The following is a 17749-nucleotide window of genomic DNA, read 5'->3' as shown; positions in this document are numbered from 1 at the left end:
AGTCTTTTCAATTCTCTATAAAAGGTTTCCTAAAATGGATTATTAATATATGTCCTTAAAGTTCATTTGATTGGAGGACAAGTAGGGGAAAATAAAAAAGTGGGAGGATAAAAGAAATTTAGTTTTCTTCCATTTATGTTTTGGTTGAGAGATTGAACAAGTGGAGAGATGAAAAACTTATTTGTTTGGCTGAAAAATAAAATGAGAGGATGAAAAATGAAGTTGGTATAATTTACAATTATGTCCCCATTAATCAAAATAAAAAAGTAACACTTTTCTTTATAAAAAAAAAATTGTGTATGGACACTTCAAATTTTTTTTTTTTTTTTAATAAATAGCACAAGCCAAAGGAAGATGAGCACACCAAAAAAAAACTAAGAAATACAAGAAAAGCAAAAAAAAAAAAAAAAAAAAAAAAAAAAGAATAAAGCAGAAACAAAAAAACAAAAATGCAACTGGATGAAGCAAAAATCAGAGGGGAAAAAAAAAAAAAAAAAAACAACTAGACAAAACCTACTGGCACTAGCAATTTCGTCAACTCAACAAATTGAATTTTACGACCTAGTTTTCTCTCCATTTTGGGGAGAACATTTTGGTGGCTCAAGGAGAAAACATTCGAATTCTCCTATATTTTTTTTCCTCTCTCCCTCCCAACCAAACAACCACTTTCTCAAAAGAGAAGTGCTATGCCTAGAATATTTTTACAATACTTTCACAACAAATCGCATATGGTAAGTTTTTATTGATTTGAATTTGAATTCACAACTTAAATTACTTTTTTACTAAATCATAACAACTTACTACTTATAATTTATTGTAAAAGTGTTGTGAAAATATTGTGAACATATCATTTTTTCGTTAAAAAATTTTTCTCTCCACTTTTCTCTTCTCAATTTTTCATCCTCTCTAAAATCTCTCTAAACAAACATACCCTTAATGACATCAACTGGACCCTTATATATATTCTAACCAACATCGTACAAGAACAAAACAACAGTCCGAGGAGCAAACAATTTTGTTTCATTTTGTGTTTGTTGATCATAGAAAGAAACACAAAAAGAGAGAATAAGAATGTTTGGTCCTCAGTTTTGCTCAAACCCACCAACCCTGCACCCAAATGCTGGAGCTGGGCATGTTGAACAGCTTGGTGGTCTCATCACCTACGTCTCTGGTTCTCCCAACTCTAAGTTTGCCATCCTTTTCATCACTAACATTTTTGGTACCTAACTACCTACACATTTCTTCCACACTTCACTCCTTTGCTTACTCTATTTTCACTTCAAACTGTGATCTCATCTAGCTGTTGACTTTTGGATTTTGATGATACTGGGAAATAACTCTTACATACACAGTACACATATGCATGTTTTTAACTGAAATCGTACTTGTATGATTACAAGTATGATTTCAATTAAAAAACACGCGTGTTTCAATTAAAAAACATGTGTGTGTGTGTACAGTGTAAGTGTAACAAGGGCCTTTCTGGGAAACTAATTTCGTTTTCCAAACAATATAATTAGTAGGCCACTTTTTCAAACTATATAACTTTCTAACATCTCAAGCCTAAGAGGCTCGATTTTGGGCTTATAAACCGAGCCTTAGAGGCTCGGCTTTTATGTTCTGAGGCATCCTGACGTGGCTCTTTTCCACGTGGAAATTGAATCTTATAGACTTGATTTTCGTACTCGATCCTCAAAAGCTCGATTTCTATGGTCTAAGATTCCACGTAGACACCACATGGAAATCGAGTCTCTAAGACTCAGTTTGCTAAAAGTGAAACCGAGTCTCAGAAACTCGATTTTTAAATTATGGTGAAAAATTACTCCACATGGCAATCATGTCTAGGTCCCTATATCAGATCTAATTTTTTGTTTGGGTCTCTTGGGTCTCATACACATGTTCAGCAAGTCATACTCCCAACAGTCATTGTAGTCTTCTCCTCTCTCACTCCCCCTCTCACTCATACAATCTTAGCACATTTGCACATCCTCATGTCAGGTAAGGGTCTGTTGATTGTTTAGTGTATATAGTGTTAGTGGATTTTGCTAGTGTTAGTGTATACAGTGTTAAGATATATTTGTATCATGGGTATGTATCATGACTTTTGTTGTTTGGTTTTGATATTTGTCTTTAGGTTTTTTTTTTTTTTTTTTTGGCTTTTTTTTTTTTGCTTGAGTATGAAATTATAATCATTGATTGTATTTGTTAGGTTTTATTATGGGTATGTATCATGAATTTCTTTTGTTGTTTGGTTTGATATTTTTCTTTACTTTTTTTTTTTTTGCTTGAGTATGAAAATCATTGAGTATTGTTAGGTTTGATATTTGGGTCTACTCTATTTTCCTAACACTCTGGTTACTTTCAAGCCAATAGCCCAATTTCTACCAACTATTTTGACAAGACCATAAAATTGTTACTTTCTCAACAAAAAAAAAAATAATAATAAAATAAAATTGTTTTTTTATGTAACCAATGTCGTCTGTAATTTTTTTTTGAGACAACCAATGCATACAAATTACTAATAGAGGTTTTTATTTAACCAAAAAAAAAAAAAAAAAACTACTAGAGGTTTTCATCAAAGCAATGCCTTTTTCCCAAATAATAATTAAAAAGAATCGCAGAAAGAATTCAAAAGAAATGCTTGTTGCCGAAGGTGATGTTTTATGCTTCCACAATATTGCAAGCCACGAACTTTAATTAAATACCCACAATGTTACAACTTGCAAGTCACGAACTTTAATCAAACAATAAATCTAGGATAAAACACACAAACAATCCTAAGGTTTAGGTTGGCTAATACTAAGTATTATTAAGACTTTTTAAAAATATCAAATTTTTTCCCTAAGGCTCTAGTTGGTTAAAGATGAAAAATATTAAAAAGATGAAAAAAATAGATGGATGAAAAATTCATTTATTTAGTTGAGAATAAAATAAAATAATAGAAAATGTAGTTTATAAATTTATCATGGGTACGTGTCATGAATTTCTTTTGTTGTTTGGTTTGATATTTTTCTATAGTTTTTTTTTTTTTTTTTTTTTTTTTTTTGCTTGAGTATGAAAATCATTGTGTATTATTAGGTTTTTATCATGGGTATGTATCATGAATTTCTTTTGTTGTTTGGTTTTATATTTGTCTTTAATTTTTTTTTTTTTTTTTGCTTCAGTATGAAATATATGAAATAATGATTGATATATTTAAGATGTATTCTTGATATATTTGTATTGTTAGGTTTTTAATGATTGTATTGTTGTTTGGTTTGATATTTTTATTTATATTTTTGTAATGGGGGTGAGTTTTGTCTTTAGATTTTTTTGTTTGAGTATGGAATGATAATGATTGTGTGTTTGTATGTAATGTGGGGTGAGTATATGCAAATGTGAGTATATGTTTGTATGTACTGTTTGTCTTCAACTAGCAATTTTGTATTGTTTACTTCACTCTTAATGCTTGAAAAAAAAAATTAATTCTATACAATTATTTTCCTTGGTATAACTGCTCCTTCCTAAAACTAGTTTTTCAACTCCCTTGCATTAGTCACCAACTCCCTCCCTTCCACGGATTTCATATTCTAACTCCCATGACCCTTAGCAAATTGAATATCGACTGAGTTGTACATGCTAGGCAGCAATTAATTCTATAGCCTAGCGGCAAATACTCTAGAAAGAACCCTACCAACTGACAACAGATTTTAACTCCCATATGAATTAATAGGTAAGTACCATGGTCAAACAAGGAAAACTAAAAGAAGTTGAAGGCATTGACTATATATAAGCCACTAGTAGGAATGGCAATGGGTCGGGTTCTGGCTGTGTTTTTTCATACTCGGACCTAACCCACGGGTCTAAACCTGCGACCCAGACCCGACCCAATTATTAAATGGGTTTTTTTTCTCGGAGCCCAGACCCGCCCACTGGGCCCCACAGGCCCCGTTTAGCCCAACCAGATTTGGGCACTAGCGGCGGCCCAAATTGTGGCCCAACCAAAAAAAAAAAAAAAATTGAACTCAACGGCGTACACATACAAAATATGGTTGTGTTCGTGTTTATGTAATAAAATTTTCAGATATACATATAAAAGCATAACGAAATATTGAAAAAGTTTTTGGCATTGTCTTTTTTTGTACTTTGTATTTGACAAATACACATAACATCCACCATATATTGTCTGAAGAGAGGCTGAATGCCACGAGACCTGAAGAACTCAACGGCGTTGTTGTGTTCGCCATTGTTGTGCCATACAATCTTTCAAAAAAAAAAAAAAGGAGTTTCCCTTTCAAACAGAGATTCACAAACATAGATTCACAGAATCACAAACACAAACTCAGATTTGAGAGAGAACATGAACCCAAAAAAAATATTGGAGAACTCAGTCCACTAAGGCTCTATCTCCGATCTTGGACTCCTACTCAGCCTCTCTCTATCTCAGACCACCAAGATCTTCGATGATCGGCGCTGGGCCACTCTACCTGTCACGGCCTAAACCTAGCACATCTCTCTCCAATCTAACCTCCGTGCTTCTCCCTGGCAAATAGCAACCACCACGTGATGAGAGTGAAGGTGAGGGTTGGTTGGTGAGTGAATGAGAGTGAGGGTGAGGGTGACTGCTAGACTGGGTGAGACCATGTGGGGTGGCTTGAGAGAAAATCAGATAGAAAGTTATTGAGGGTGAGGTGAAAGCATTGAGAGAGGCAGCTGGAGCTAAGAGATATTAGAGAAATGAATTAGGGTTTGACATAAGTGATATATATATATATATATTGTTAGGTTCTAAAGACTTAGGATCTTCTGTATTTAAAACTCTAATGTGTATTATTGGCAAACCATGATCAAAACAAAGTGTTTAGTCGAGTTTAGACTTGCTCAAAGTTTGTTCATTTATGTAAAGTTGGATTTAGGTTGATGCAAATTTAATAAAGCATTTCGGCCTGGTTTGATCGATCGAAGCTTAGGCTTGATCAATTGAAATTCGGGCAGAATGCATTTTCTGCAAAATTCCAACTCAGCCCTAGTTTATTTAAAACGTTTAGGGTTTTGTGTTTTGACCTAGGTATATAAAGCAAACCCTAGTCATGTTTTAGTGTTGCTCATATTGCTGTTTGTATAAATCTCTTGTGAGATCTAAGAAAAGCTTTCCTTTACACAAGCTTAGGATTATCAAGAAGGAGATTTCTTCAAGAGCTTGATGATCATTCAGTTGCTGCCATAAGAACTTAAAGAAATACAAGTGGGTGTACTTGTACTTGTTGGAGAATCTAAGAAAGAAGGAGTCCGTGATTTCAGAGCTTGCACATGGTTGTGTCAGTAAGTTTCTACTGGGTGGTAGCAATAGGATGTTAGTGGTCTAAATTCTGTTGAAAAACTTCGATTCTTTCATAGTGGATTCATGTTTACCTTGAGGTAAGCTAGGTTAAATCCTCCCCAAGTTTTTACCAGTTTGGTTTCCTAGGTGATCATATCATTGTGTTATTTATCTTTCTGCTGCATTGCATGATATAATTGTTTGATTGTGATAACCTAGATTTGGAATTTGATCTAAGTAACAACTTGGCTAATTATCTAGGTTAATCCAATTGTGTTTTTAAGGGGTCTAAAAACTATCAAGTGGTATCAGAGTGGGTTGCTCTTTTGTTGTTGATCTTTTGATTATTGAGCTGATCCTTGACCCCTATTGTCATAGAACACGGATATTCTCTTGTTATTCCTCCTCACTTTGATGGGAATAACTATGCTTAAGGAAAGATGAAAGCATTCCTGAAGTCAATTGATGAGAGAGTCTAGAACTCCGTCAAATATGGACAGGAGGTTAGTGAGTGGTAAACTTCTCAAAAAGAAGCAGCCGCGTTCAACAGCAAAGTTATGAATGCTATCTTTAACGCTGTTTCTATAGAGAAATTTAAGAGAATATCTAATGTTAAGGTTGCTCATACTGCTTGGAATATCCTCTAGACTGTGCATGAAGGCATAAAGGCTGTCAAAATCAATAAATTATAGCAGTTAACTTTTAAATTTGAAAGCAATAGGATGTCTGATGATAAATCTTTTAACGAATTCTATGCTAAACTTAATAATATTGTCAATTCTGCATATAACTTGGGTGAAATCTATGATCAACTTAAAATTGTTAAGAAGATTCTTAGATCTTTGACTGAAGATTTTAGACCCAAGGTGACTAACATCACTGAGAGTAAAGATGTGGACTCCATCCCTATTGATAAACTTGTAGGATCTCTTCAACCCTATGAGTCAGACCTACCTAAGACTAGCAAATCTAAATCAATAGCTCTCAAGTCAGTTGATGATGTTGATGTTGGTGGATTTGATGATGAGTTATCTACTACAGAGATTGCTTACCTTGCCAAGAACTTTAGGAATTTCCTCAGAAACAACAACATAAGGGAAAGAGATAAGAACACTGCTGAACCTAGAAACTTTAAGAAGAATGGTCCCACGAAGGTTAACAACATTGATAAACCTAGAGAAAAAGTAGGTCAATATTCTAATAATTCTATGGGTCCTTAGTGTTTTGGATATCAAGGGTATGATCACATAAAATCTGAATGTTCTATTTACTTGAAGTTTAAGGGTAAGACTATGGCTGTACCCTTAGTGATGGTGAAGTTTCTGATGATGAGTCTAGTTGTGACGAGGATAGAAACTTCATTGCCTGTACTACTAGTGCTGTAGTCAATGAAAGCGTATCTGCTGAAGAGAACCCTTGTGATGGGGAACTCTCTGAGGACGCAGATCTTCAAGAAGCCTACAATAAAATTTGCAAAATTACTGCAAAGAATGCTATGAAAGTTGAATTAGGCTTGAAGAAAATTGCTTCTCTTGAGCTTGATAAGAAAAACTTGCTTGTTAGACTATTTAATGCTACTGAACTTTTGAATAATGTGAAGACTGAGAACATGCTTTTACTTGATAAAGTTAAGAATTTGGAATATGAGCTTTCTGTTGCTAGAGAACAATTTAATAGGTCCGCTAGTTCCAAACTTGATCATATGCTTAGTGTTCAAAAGTCTACTTCTAACAAAACTGGGTTAGGTTTTGTAGAAAGCATCAATGTGTCTGCACCCAATTCCACTATTTCTGTTCCTTCATCTTCTTCTGAACCCCCTGTGAGTGAAGTTGTCAAACCCTTAGAAGTTACACCTCCTAGGAAGATTAGAGTTGAACTAAAAGAGTCTAAATTTAAGCAGTCCACCCTTTCTAAGGACAAGTCACATGATAAGCCTGCATGGGTTTGTCATTTTTATGGAAAGTCTAGACACATTCGTCCAAACTGTTACAAGCTACAAGCTGCTAAGAGAGCAAACAAACCAAAAGTACCTGTGCTTCAAGCACAAAATCCAAGGTACTCATTGTGAATTGGTAAAGGCTCTAAATCTTTATTCCAATCCTGGAGTTGGTAATCATTCCCGTGTGAATAAGAACTCTAATGCTCGTGGTGCATCTAAAAAGTTTTGGATGTAAAAGGCTCAATCGAATTGAGTCCTTCTGACATGGTCTTTGTGCTTCATTACTATTTTTCGTGACTATTATTTTTTGGTTTTTGTTTTCTCTGTTTCTAGGATTTGCATTGCATAACATTCATGCATTTTATTCTAGGTTGTTTTTGTTTATCTTTTTCAAATAAAAAAAAAAGGAAGAAAAAGGAATCAAATTGTGTTTTGCACTATTTTCTTGGTTTTTGAAAACAAGGTTGGTCAATTTATTTTCACATAACATGTCTTTTGTACCTTGTTTAGCTTTGATGAGCTTACTTATTGCACTTTACTAGTTAAAGCTTTGTAGTGCATGTCGTGTGGGAAAGATGTTTATAGTTTTGATCACTTTGTCTTGATCTTTAAATCACATGTCTTTGACTGTCGGACTTGAACCTTTTGAGAAAGGCATAAATAACCATCTCACCACTGTTCACTAGCCAATCATGAACACCTTAGTGCATATCGTAAAATTTTGTACTCGAGAAAGTGTAGCACATGCACAAAAAGATCATAAGGTGTAGCCTCGATTTAAATGCCGAAATTGGTATGTACATTATTGGACTTAAAGCTAAATCAAATAATTGCTAAAATTGGTGTGTACATTATCCCGGCTATTTTAATAATTTTCTAAATAATTAAAATTTGTGTGTACTATATGAGGCAAAATCAAGAAACTTACATGATTGCAAGCTTATGATCTAAGAGATGTGGGAGTTATATGATGTAACTCTTTTGGTAATAGTCTCTTTCAAATTCTATGTGATGAATTTTGTAAACTTTGTATTTAATTGCTATACTCATATTACCTCACATGTATCTCAAGTTTTTGCTAATTGCACACACTACACAAGTTTCTCTTTGCTAAACATTGTATATGTCTTTGTGTATGTCTTTGGTCTGACCAACCAAGTTTGCAAATACTTTGAGTTTTTATGCAAAACAATTTTGATGCTTGAAAATCTTAAGGAAAATGCTTGAAAATCTTAATTTTGGGAAAACTGGGCTTAAAACTTTGTTTTTTATAAACATTACATCACATACTCGTGCATTTTGATCATCAATTTCAATGCTTTGAGGTGTTTCTAAAATGTGTCTTTGTTATTTTCAAAAACTGTGTTTTTTCTCAAAAATTTTGTGAGTCTCTGTCTAATTCGATTGATCCAATCTGTTTTTCGATCAATCGAAATTGTTTTAAAAGCCTTAAGGAAGCCTCTGTCTGTTTCGATTGATCTAATCTGTTTTTTGATCAATTGAAATTGTTTTAAAATTTTTAAAGAAGCCTCTGTCTGTTTCGATCAATCGAAACTGATTTTCCATCAATCAAAAGTCATGAATCAAGTTTTTTAAAAGGCAGATTTGACTTGTTCAGACTTACTTTTCAAAAGTTCTTTTCAAACTTTTTTCTCTCTCCAATTTGGACAAAGCTCACCTACCATTTTTTGTCGTTTTCCTTCAGATTTTTTGCAAGGTTTTCCTCTCTCTAAGCTAGTAAGTCTATTTTGACCTTCCTTTTGCATTTTAGTTCAAGTGTTCATGCATTTTTACATGAATTTCATGGGTATTTTCGAAACTTTTCAAATTGGGATTTTTGTTGATTCAAGCTTCTTCTTCTGAAATTGATCATTGGGTTTTGTTCCTATAATGTTATAATCATGATCTATGATGATTAATTTGATTAATTTGGTGTTTTGTGAGAAATTGAAAGTTCTAGAGCTTGTTTTTATCCGAATTTGGGGATTTTGTTCAAATTGATTTCAATTGATAAAATTGGCTTGTTGAATTGATGTAATTGATCATTATTTTATATAATCTAACTTGTGTAATGATCAATTGGTCAAATTTTTTACAAAATGAACAAGTGGTTTTTCAATTTTTGGGGTTTTTGTTAGAAACTCTATGCTCAAGCCAATTTTGTGAACTTAATTTAAATTTGAACTTAATTGCACTGCATTAGAGCATGCATCATGACATTTAAATTGTTCATGCATCATATAGATTTTTGTTCTATATTTTTTTGTGCTAACTTGCAGTCTGCCCTTGGTTTTTGTTTTTTTTCTTTGTGTCTTGGTCCTTATCCAAGCACCATGCTTAGGAAACTAGAGCCCATAGGACACCCTCCACTTCCTCTGTGTCTCCCTCTAGGAGTGAGTTGTTTAGGAATGACAAAAGCAGAGAGGTCTATGAGAAACTGAACTGTAAGCGTAAGATTTGGGCTAAGTGTTCTGTTGTGTTAGATAAGGTTGATCCTGCCATTAGGGAAAACCTTGAGAGTAGAGGTTGGTTGCCTTTGTTAAAGGTAGATCATCCACCCCCGACCGCCCTGATTAGAGAGTTCTTCTCGAATCTCTCTTGCCACGTCTATGATTCCAACACTCTTGTTAGGAGTTGGATACGAGGTGTTGAGTTCACTATTACCCCTCGGATAGTGGCTGAAGCTCTTGGGGTTCTAGTCGTTAGGGAGCCTGTCTATCCCTATAAGGAGTCTCCACCCCTAGATGACGTTATGTCATACATCACTGGGTCTTCTATCCAGTGGGGTTCCGATCCTCGGATCACGTCTGCTAAGCTTACTAAGACTGCCTATCTTTTCTTTAGGATAGTGTGTCATTCTTTGTGGCCTATTTCTCATCTCCACACCATCCCTCTTAAACGATGTGTATTTTTGTACGCTTTTGTTTCTAGTGCGTCTATCAGCTTTCCTCATTTGTTTCTTCGTTCTTTGAACGAAGTTCATAGGAGTTCTGCCGTAGCGCATGCTCTTATCTATCCTATTTTCATTCATAGGATTTTGTTGTTTCTTGGTCTAGCTGATTTCCTTGCCGGTGAGCCCGTTCATGTCATAGCTCTCATAGGTGCCACCTTCCTTCGGCAGAGGGCTGCTCACTTGAGAGTTGGTCCTACGCGTCCTAGAGGTGCGTCATCTGGTGTTGTTCCCCTTCCTCCCTCTTCTACAGGTGCTAATACAGCTGAGGCGTCTGGTGCTGCTGCTGATCCTGATGTTCCTCCACCGACTACTTCGGATGATTCAGACATTTGACGTACGTTGGATCATGTCTTAATCGTTTAGGCAACTCATGGATAGATTTTGGTGGATGTGCTCGATGAGATCCGTGCTTTACGCGTAGAGTTGGCACAGTTTCGACGATCTTCACCGCTACCTCCTTTTGATGATGGATTTTAATTGCCCTTTGGCATTCTGTCACAAAAAAAGGGGAGTACATATTTGTGCACTTGTAGAGTTTTTGTTTTTAGGGGGAGAGCATTTTTTGTTGGTTGGAGCTTGTGGAGTTTAGATTGTATCTAGGTGCTTCACATTGTATTTACCTTTTTAGCTCATTTTTGTTTTGTTTGGGCTATTCATGTTAAGGGGAGATACTTTTATTATTTTATATATTTCTTGTTTCAACTGCTTATTGATTAATATTTATGAGTTATTCATTGATATATGTCTTTATTGTGTGTTGGTTGAAATTAAGAATTTATTTTGTTTACTTGTATTTTCCACACATGTGGTTATGCATTTTGTTTAGTATTTCAGGAAATATACAAGTTGATTAAATTGAGCTGCTGTCTAAACTTGCAACTGATGGATAGTAGTTAGGATTGAATTTGTTTTTATGAGCATTTTTATGTAAAGGGCTTTTCTTTGTAAACTTTGAGCTTTTAGTTGTGTTTTGTCATGGATTGCTAAAGAGGGAGTTTGTTAGGTTCTAAAGACTTAGGATCTTATGTATTTAAAACTCTAATGTGTATTATTGGCAAACCATGATCAAAACAAAGTGTTTAGTCATGTTTAGACTTGCTCAAAGTTGGTTCATTTATGTAAAGTTGGATTTAAGTTGATGCAGATTTAATAAAACATTTTAGCTTGGTTCGATCGATCGAAACTTAGACTCGATCAATCGAAATTCGGGTAGAATGCGTTTTCTGCAGAATTCCAACTCAGCCCTAGTTTATTTAAAACGTTTAGGGTTTTGTGTTTTTGACCTAGGTATATAAGGCAAACCCTAGCCACGTTTTAGTGTTGCTCATATTGCTGTTTGTGTAAATCTCTTGTGAGATCTGAGAGGAGCTTTCCTTTACACAAGGTTAGGATTATCAAGAAGGAGATTTCTTCAAGAGCTTGATGATCATTCAGTTGCTGCCATAAGAACTTAAAGAAACACAAGCGGGTGTGCTTGTACTTGCTGGAAAATCCAAGAAAGAAGGAGTCCGTGGTTACGGAGCTTGCAAGTGGTAGTGTCAGTAAGTTTCTATTGGTGGGTAGTAATAGGATGTTAGTGGTCTAAGTCCTGTTGAACAACTTTGATTCTTTCATAGTGGATTCAGGGTTACTTGAGGATAGTTAGGTTAAATCCTCCCCAGGTTTTTACCAGTTTGGTTTCCTGGGTGATCATATCATTGTGTTATTTATCTTTCCACTGCTTTGCATGACATGGTTATTTGATTGTGATAACCTAGATTTGGAATTTGATCTAAGTAACAACTTAGCTAATTACCTAGGTTAAACCAATTGTGTTTTTAAGGGGTCTAAAAACTATCATATATATATATATATATATAGGTAGGTAGGTAGGTATTTTAGTAATTTTACTTTAGTTGTAAACAGGTCAGGTCGGGTCTAGGGTCAAGCCGAGTTTTTACCAAAATCCAGACCCGACTAGGACCCACTTCGGGTTTTTTTTTTTTTAAACCCAAACCCGACCCTATTCTTTATCGGGCCGGGTAAAATCCGACCCATTAAGATTAGGCCGGGCCGGGTACCCACGAATCGGGTAGAAATTGCCATCCCTAGCCACTAGTACTAGATAGCATCAATCAAAATAATCAAAAATGCCTTCAAAGCCAAATAATTTTTATGATCAACATAAAATATAAGTTCCCAAGAAGATTATACAAAAATTTCATGTCCAAATTGTCATACACAAAATGATTTTTTTAACCCAATCAATAGAAAGAATATGATCAGTGAAAAGGAATAGAACCAACTTATGTCGATGATAAAACATGTTTGATTAATGGAGAACTCATTTTTACTTATCAAGTTATCATGGCCCATGAGGATGAGGGAGGGTTCCTCACCTGAAAACCCAGATCCCAATTAAGAAAAAGGAAGAAAAAAAAAAGGTAAATTCAAGTGTCTCCCCGTTTAGACAGTTTAACATTGTTGCACACAATGAAGTCATTTCTATTTCCTATATCTTGAACATAATCTTCCCAAGGCCAAAGCCAATGAATAACAAGCAATTACTTTATTTTCTTAGTTTTATTTAACTCAACTTCATGTCATCATTTATATTATGAATGATTGAGTCTATAGTGTTTAAACCAATTTTTTAAATAAATAAAATAAAATTCCATCAATTTGATTTCTACCTAATAACCTTTACATTACCTATGAATGAATGCCATCTAATATCATAATTTTTGATTGATCCACATCAAACCAGCTAATGTTAACAAAATGGCTCTTAAATAAAATTTAACACAATAATGTTAAACAATACTGATTGTTTGGTTCATAAAATCATAAATTAAGTTCACCTTTTTTTTTTTTTGAGCTAAACATGACATGATTTACATTCATGTTAAACAATAATGATTTTAGAGAAAAAGTATATATATTACTAACATCTCTAAAATCACTAAATCAAATTATATTTTCTCCAACAAAGGACTAAAATTAAATCCTTAGTAACCTAGTAGGCCAATGTTACTGTAATTGTTAAAAAAAAAGCACTAAATCAGAGTAAATTTTTTCCATAAAACAACTAAAAATTAAATTCTCAGCAACCCAACAAGTATATAAATAAATATATATATATATATATATATCTCCAATTTCTCTATTCTTAGTAACATATTTACCATAACTGACCAAATCAAACTTAGATCAAAGTAAATTTTGATCAACAAAGCACTAAAATTAAATCCTCAGCAAATATAAACAAACCCAAAAACATAATCCGATTCCACATACCAATTCAAATTTCAAAAAACAATAAAGCTTCTATCTTTTTTAACAGTTCTATTAGAAATTCAATACAGAAACCAAAATAGAAAAAAAAAAAAAAAAAAAAAAAAAAAAAAAAAAAAGAACTAAAACCAAAGTTTCTTTGATTTTTCCCACTATTTCTCAGTAACCAAACGGTGAAACACACTTTGCATTTTGCATAAAGGGACTTAACTTTTTTGTTTTTGTTTTCAGAGACCGCGTAGACTAAAGGAACTCAAAACTCTATAATGACTGAGACTGGAGACAGTAGAGGGTGAGTGAGAGAGTAGAGAGGGTGACAGGGTGTCTGTGTGAGGGTGACTGAGAGAGGTGTGACAATGGGTTGATGAGTGAAAGAGTGAGAGGGTGAGTGAGAGTGGGTCGGGGTCAGGGTCGATGAGGCTGAGAGAGTGAGAGGGTCCGACCGGTGAGGTTGAGAGGGTGAATGCGTCGAGGTCAGGGTTGGGGAGGCTGAGAGAGTGAGAGAGTGAGAGGGTGAGTGAGAGTGGGTCTTGGTCAGTGAGGCTGAGAGAGTGAGAGGGTCCAACCGGTGAGGCTAAGAGAGTGACAGGGTGAGTGAGAGTGGGTCGGGATCGGTGAGGCTAAGAGAGTGAGAGGGTGAGTGAGAGTGGAGAGACAAAGTGCGTTAAATTTAAAAAAAGCCCTATTAGAAATCGAGTCTTAGAGACTTAGTTTTCAGGTGGCTTCCACGTGGATCATCCACGTCACATACAAATTGCCATGTCACACACAACTGGAAATCGAGTCTCTAAGACTCGATTTTCAGATGGATGCCAAGTGGCAAGAACACCACATTAGATCTGATCCAACCATAAAAACCGAGTCTTTGAGACTCGGTTTACAAGCCCAAAATCGAGTCTCTTAGTAAATTAAATACTTTTGAAACCATGCCTACTAACTAAATAGTTGGGAAATCATGGTTAAATTCCAATTTTGGTCGTGTAACAACTAACAACCATTGTTTTTTTAATTGAATTATTTATGAATAAAGAATTTCTGTGAAAACCGGAAAACGTAGGGCATTAGAGAATCAAAAGGAGGAAAAAAAGAAAAAAGGATTTTGATCAGCATCTAAGGTTGACATTCTATATTCAGTAACTCTTTGATGTTGCTTTGAAAATTGGGTACTTATCTTGATGATCGGTGTTTGTTCTAGTCATTTATGTAAATAAATATGTGTATATATATATATATATGTGTGTGTATATATATATATATGTATATATATATATATATATATATATTTGTTTGTCTGTACCTGCCATTAAATCATTGGCTATGTTAATTTATTATTACTATCATGTTCCATCTTTAACATGTTTGAGTTTTTCTTGTAGGATATGAGGCTCCACTCTTGAGGTATGGCTATATCTCATATCTCTTTCTTTTCTTTTCTTTTTTAGTTTATGGGTTTTGTTAGTAACGCTTTTGGCAAAATTTACTGAAGTAGTTGATTGTAAGTGGTGATATTCACTTAAACATAGACTCACCACTTTCTTTCTTTTTTCACTATCCACATATGATCATATTAGAATTGTGATAAAAGTTTTGTTCCTAGATTTTCTCTATATTAATAAAGAACTCCTTCTACCTTATGTCTTTTTGATTTAGGTGCCATATATATATATATATCTTTAAAATTCAGAGCCATCATTCTGAAATTTAGTTGATTTAATATTTGAAATGCTTTTATTTTTCTTTCATTCCGAAAGCAGTGATGAGAATGCAAAATGTCATATTTTTCTCTCTTAATGTTTAGTCTTTTATACTTATTTGGTGCCTAAATGTACTCATTATTCTTATATTTTGATTTAGGATGCAAATTGAGGCATTAAGTGCAAAACGTAGTTAATTGGGCGATTCTAAACAGCTTTGACATCGCTTCGTAATCTGGGAATAACTCTCTCATCCGAGCTCCGATTGAGATGATTCAAAATGCTATGGAATGCCAAGACAAAGTTCTACAATTTTCATGTTTTGAGTTTTGAGAGATATGAGTTGCATCAAGTTTGAAATCGGGCTTGAAATTGCAGCACCTGCACTGTTGACGTTCTGGAATGTTCCTTTGCCTGCAATTCTAATACGCAGATCTGATGTGGTTTATTTTTGGAAGCTTTCAGATCTGATGCACAAAAATTCCAGCTGAAAAACACCACTTTCCTAGTTATATTAGAACTTTGTTTTATTTTTAATATTTTTTCTTAATTAGTCAGATTTGGAATTTCGAATATTTTTAGGAGATCTTGTAGGCTTGGAAAAGGGGGAGAAAAAAATCAGACTTGAGAGACGCCTCTCTCTCCCCTCTTCTCTAATTTATCCTTCGAGTTTTCATCATGGCCCTGCGTGGCTAAAACTTTTATACTTGGTCGAAGGAAACTGAAGCCTTAGAATCAATAAAACTGTGAGATCTAATTTGTTTTTATTGTTCAATTTATACTTTAAATATTGGATGTTCTTCTGTGTCTATTTTCATGATTGTCTCATTCAATTACTAAGAGGCCTACTGATTTATTATTCGTTGCAATCTACTGCTAGGTTAGATATCAAATCCGTAATTATTTGATCTCTCTAACTTGTGAAGCAACCAAGATTTAATGATTTGTTGCATTAGAAATTATTAGATCTTAGGAAGAACGCTCGACTAAATTAAATACAACCACTTGTGCTTGTGTTATTTAGTTTCATCAATCTCTCTAATTCTTAAGGCTGCTACTAGATTAAACCTTTAGTGCTTGTTTTGGATTGTTTAGTAGTAAGAGTTTATTAGATCACTTGTTTTCTAATTAACTAAGACTAAGGAGAGATAGGAAAATAGTTCCAACGGTGAATATTCAAAATGTGAATTGATATATACTTGCGTCGATAATCAGTTGTAAAATTACAATGGTGGATGTTGACTTAGACTAATGTTTGTTCTTTTGATTGATTTCAATACTTTAATTTGAATTGTTCCTTAGTTGTTTTTTTTCTTAAAATTGTTTTCACTATACTCAACCCCCCCTCCTTGTTCACGTAGCATAAAATTAGACAGATACTCTCTATGGGAATGATCCTTACTCACACTACTACATATATTTTTAAGAGTATAGGTTTTATTTTTGGTTGCTTGCGACACCACACCAAGCAGGTTACAGTAAATAATTGTAATTGTCTATTTGAAGCTATATTATGTTATTTTGAATAAGAAGTGCGACTATAAAGATCTTTCCATTAAAATATGGAGTGGTAATATACACATGTTGTTTATAAATAAAAAAATATAAAGTAATCTACACATGCTTGTTCAAACACACTTAACATTGTGAGTTTGTGCTTACTTTTTGATTCTGGAAACTAATGTTAATTGTTTTCTCTTTTAAAGGAAGCTTGCAGACGAGGTTGCAGCTTCTGGATTTTATGCTGTAGTTCCTGACTTCTTACATGGAGAACCCTTTGTGCTCAACGATCCTAATAGGCCCCTACAAGTTTGGTTGAAGGATCATGGAACGGTTGGTTTTATATTTTTATACTTTACTGGAAATTGCTTATAATTTTGATTTACTTATTAGGGCCTCATTGAAAGTTTAGTATCTTGCATATTTTGTCTGAATATGTGTTTGGATTCAGCTGTGTAACTTCTTTATTGTTATTTATGAAATATATATATATATATATATATATGTGTGTATATGGTTCATACTTCATAATATATTGATCTACCTTCCCCTATTGAGACCTTGATTGAAATTTGCGACCCTGATATTGCTGTGCCTTCTACTAATTGCTATGCAATTTTCAGTATGCACTAATGGTGTCTGAAGCTCTATAATAATTTCAATAGGACAAGGGAACTGAGGAAGCAAAGCCCGTAATTGAAGCTTTAAAAAGTAAAGGATTTTCTGCAGTTGGGGCTGCAGGCTTCTGCTGGGGTGGTGAGTTTTCTGATTAACTCGTCATTTCCGAACTACTTCTTTCAAATTAATGGAAACTACTTCAACAACGTTATGTGGATTAGAAAAGGCAAATATTAAGTGATACTAATTAAATAGACAGAAATAACTATATGTATGTTAAAATGCAATTAAGAAACCATTATAGGCAGTTCTAATAGCAAGATAATGTCATTAATCTCTCAATACTAATCTTTAAACATAATGTAAAGCTACAATGACATTATAAAATCAAATTAAGAAATTACAAGAGTACATAGCTACTTACTTGCATCAAATAGCTTAATAAGACAACATATAATCCTAAACTAGTAAGC

The 17749-nt window shown here is 34.0% G+C and overlaps 1 protein-coding gene across 1 annotated transcript; it reads left to right on the top strand.

Moving 5' to 3' along the window:
- Window positions 1–1071: 1071 nt before the first annotated feature.
- LOC126690329 (endo-1,3;1,4-beta-D-glucanase-like) lies at window positions 1072–17431 on the top strand. The gene is made up of 4 exons (XM_050385437.1): window positions 1072–1219; window positions 14841–14862; window positions 16865–16991; window positions 17324–17431. The coding sequence occupies exons 1-4, from the start codon at window positions 1072–1074 to the stop codon at window positions 17429–17431; spliced, it is 405 nt and encodes a 134-aa protein (XP_050241394.1).
- The last annotated feature ends 318 nt before the right edge of the window (window positions 17432–17749 follow it).

This window comes from Quercus robur, chromosome 6 (assembly GCF_932294415.1).
Source record: "Quercus robur chromosome 6, dhQueRobu3.1, whole genome shotgun sequence".
Classification (NCBI taxonomy): domain Eukaryota; kingdom Viridiplantae; phylum Streptophyta; class Magnoliopsida; order Fagales; family Fagaceae; genus Quercus; species Quercus robur.
The sequence above is the reverse complement of the archived record's forward strand: the minus strand, read 5'-3'. Positions and strand labels throughout refer to the sequence as shown.

Coding starts and splice junctions, on each gene's coding strand:
- LOC126690329 (XM_050385437.1), top strand. CDS start 1,072: ATGTTTGGTCCTCAGTTTTGCTCAAACCCACCAACCCTGCACCCAAAT. Junction 1,220..14,840: donor TTTCATCACTAACATTTTTG/GTACCTAACTAC, acceptor TTTTTCTTGTAG/GATATGAGGCTCCACTCTTG. Junction 14,863..16,864: donor TATGAGGCTCCACTCTTGAG/GTATGGCTATAT, acceptor TCTCTTTTAAAG/GAAGCTTGCAGACGAGGTTG.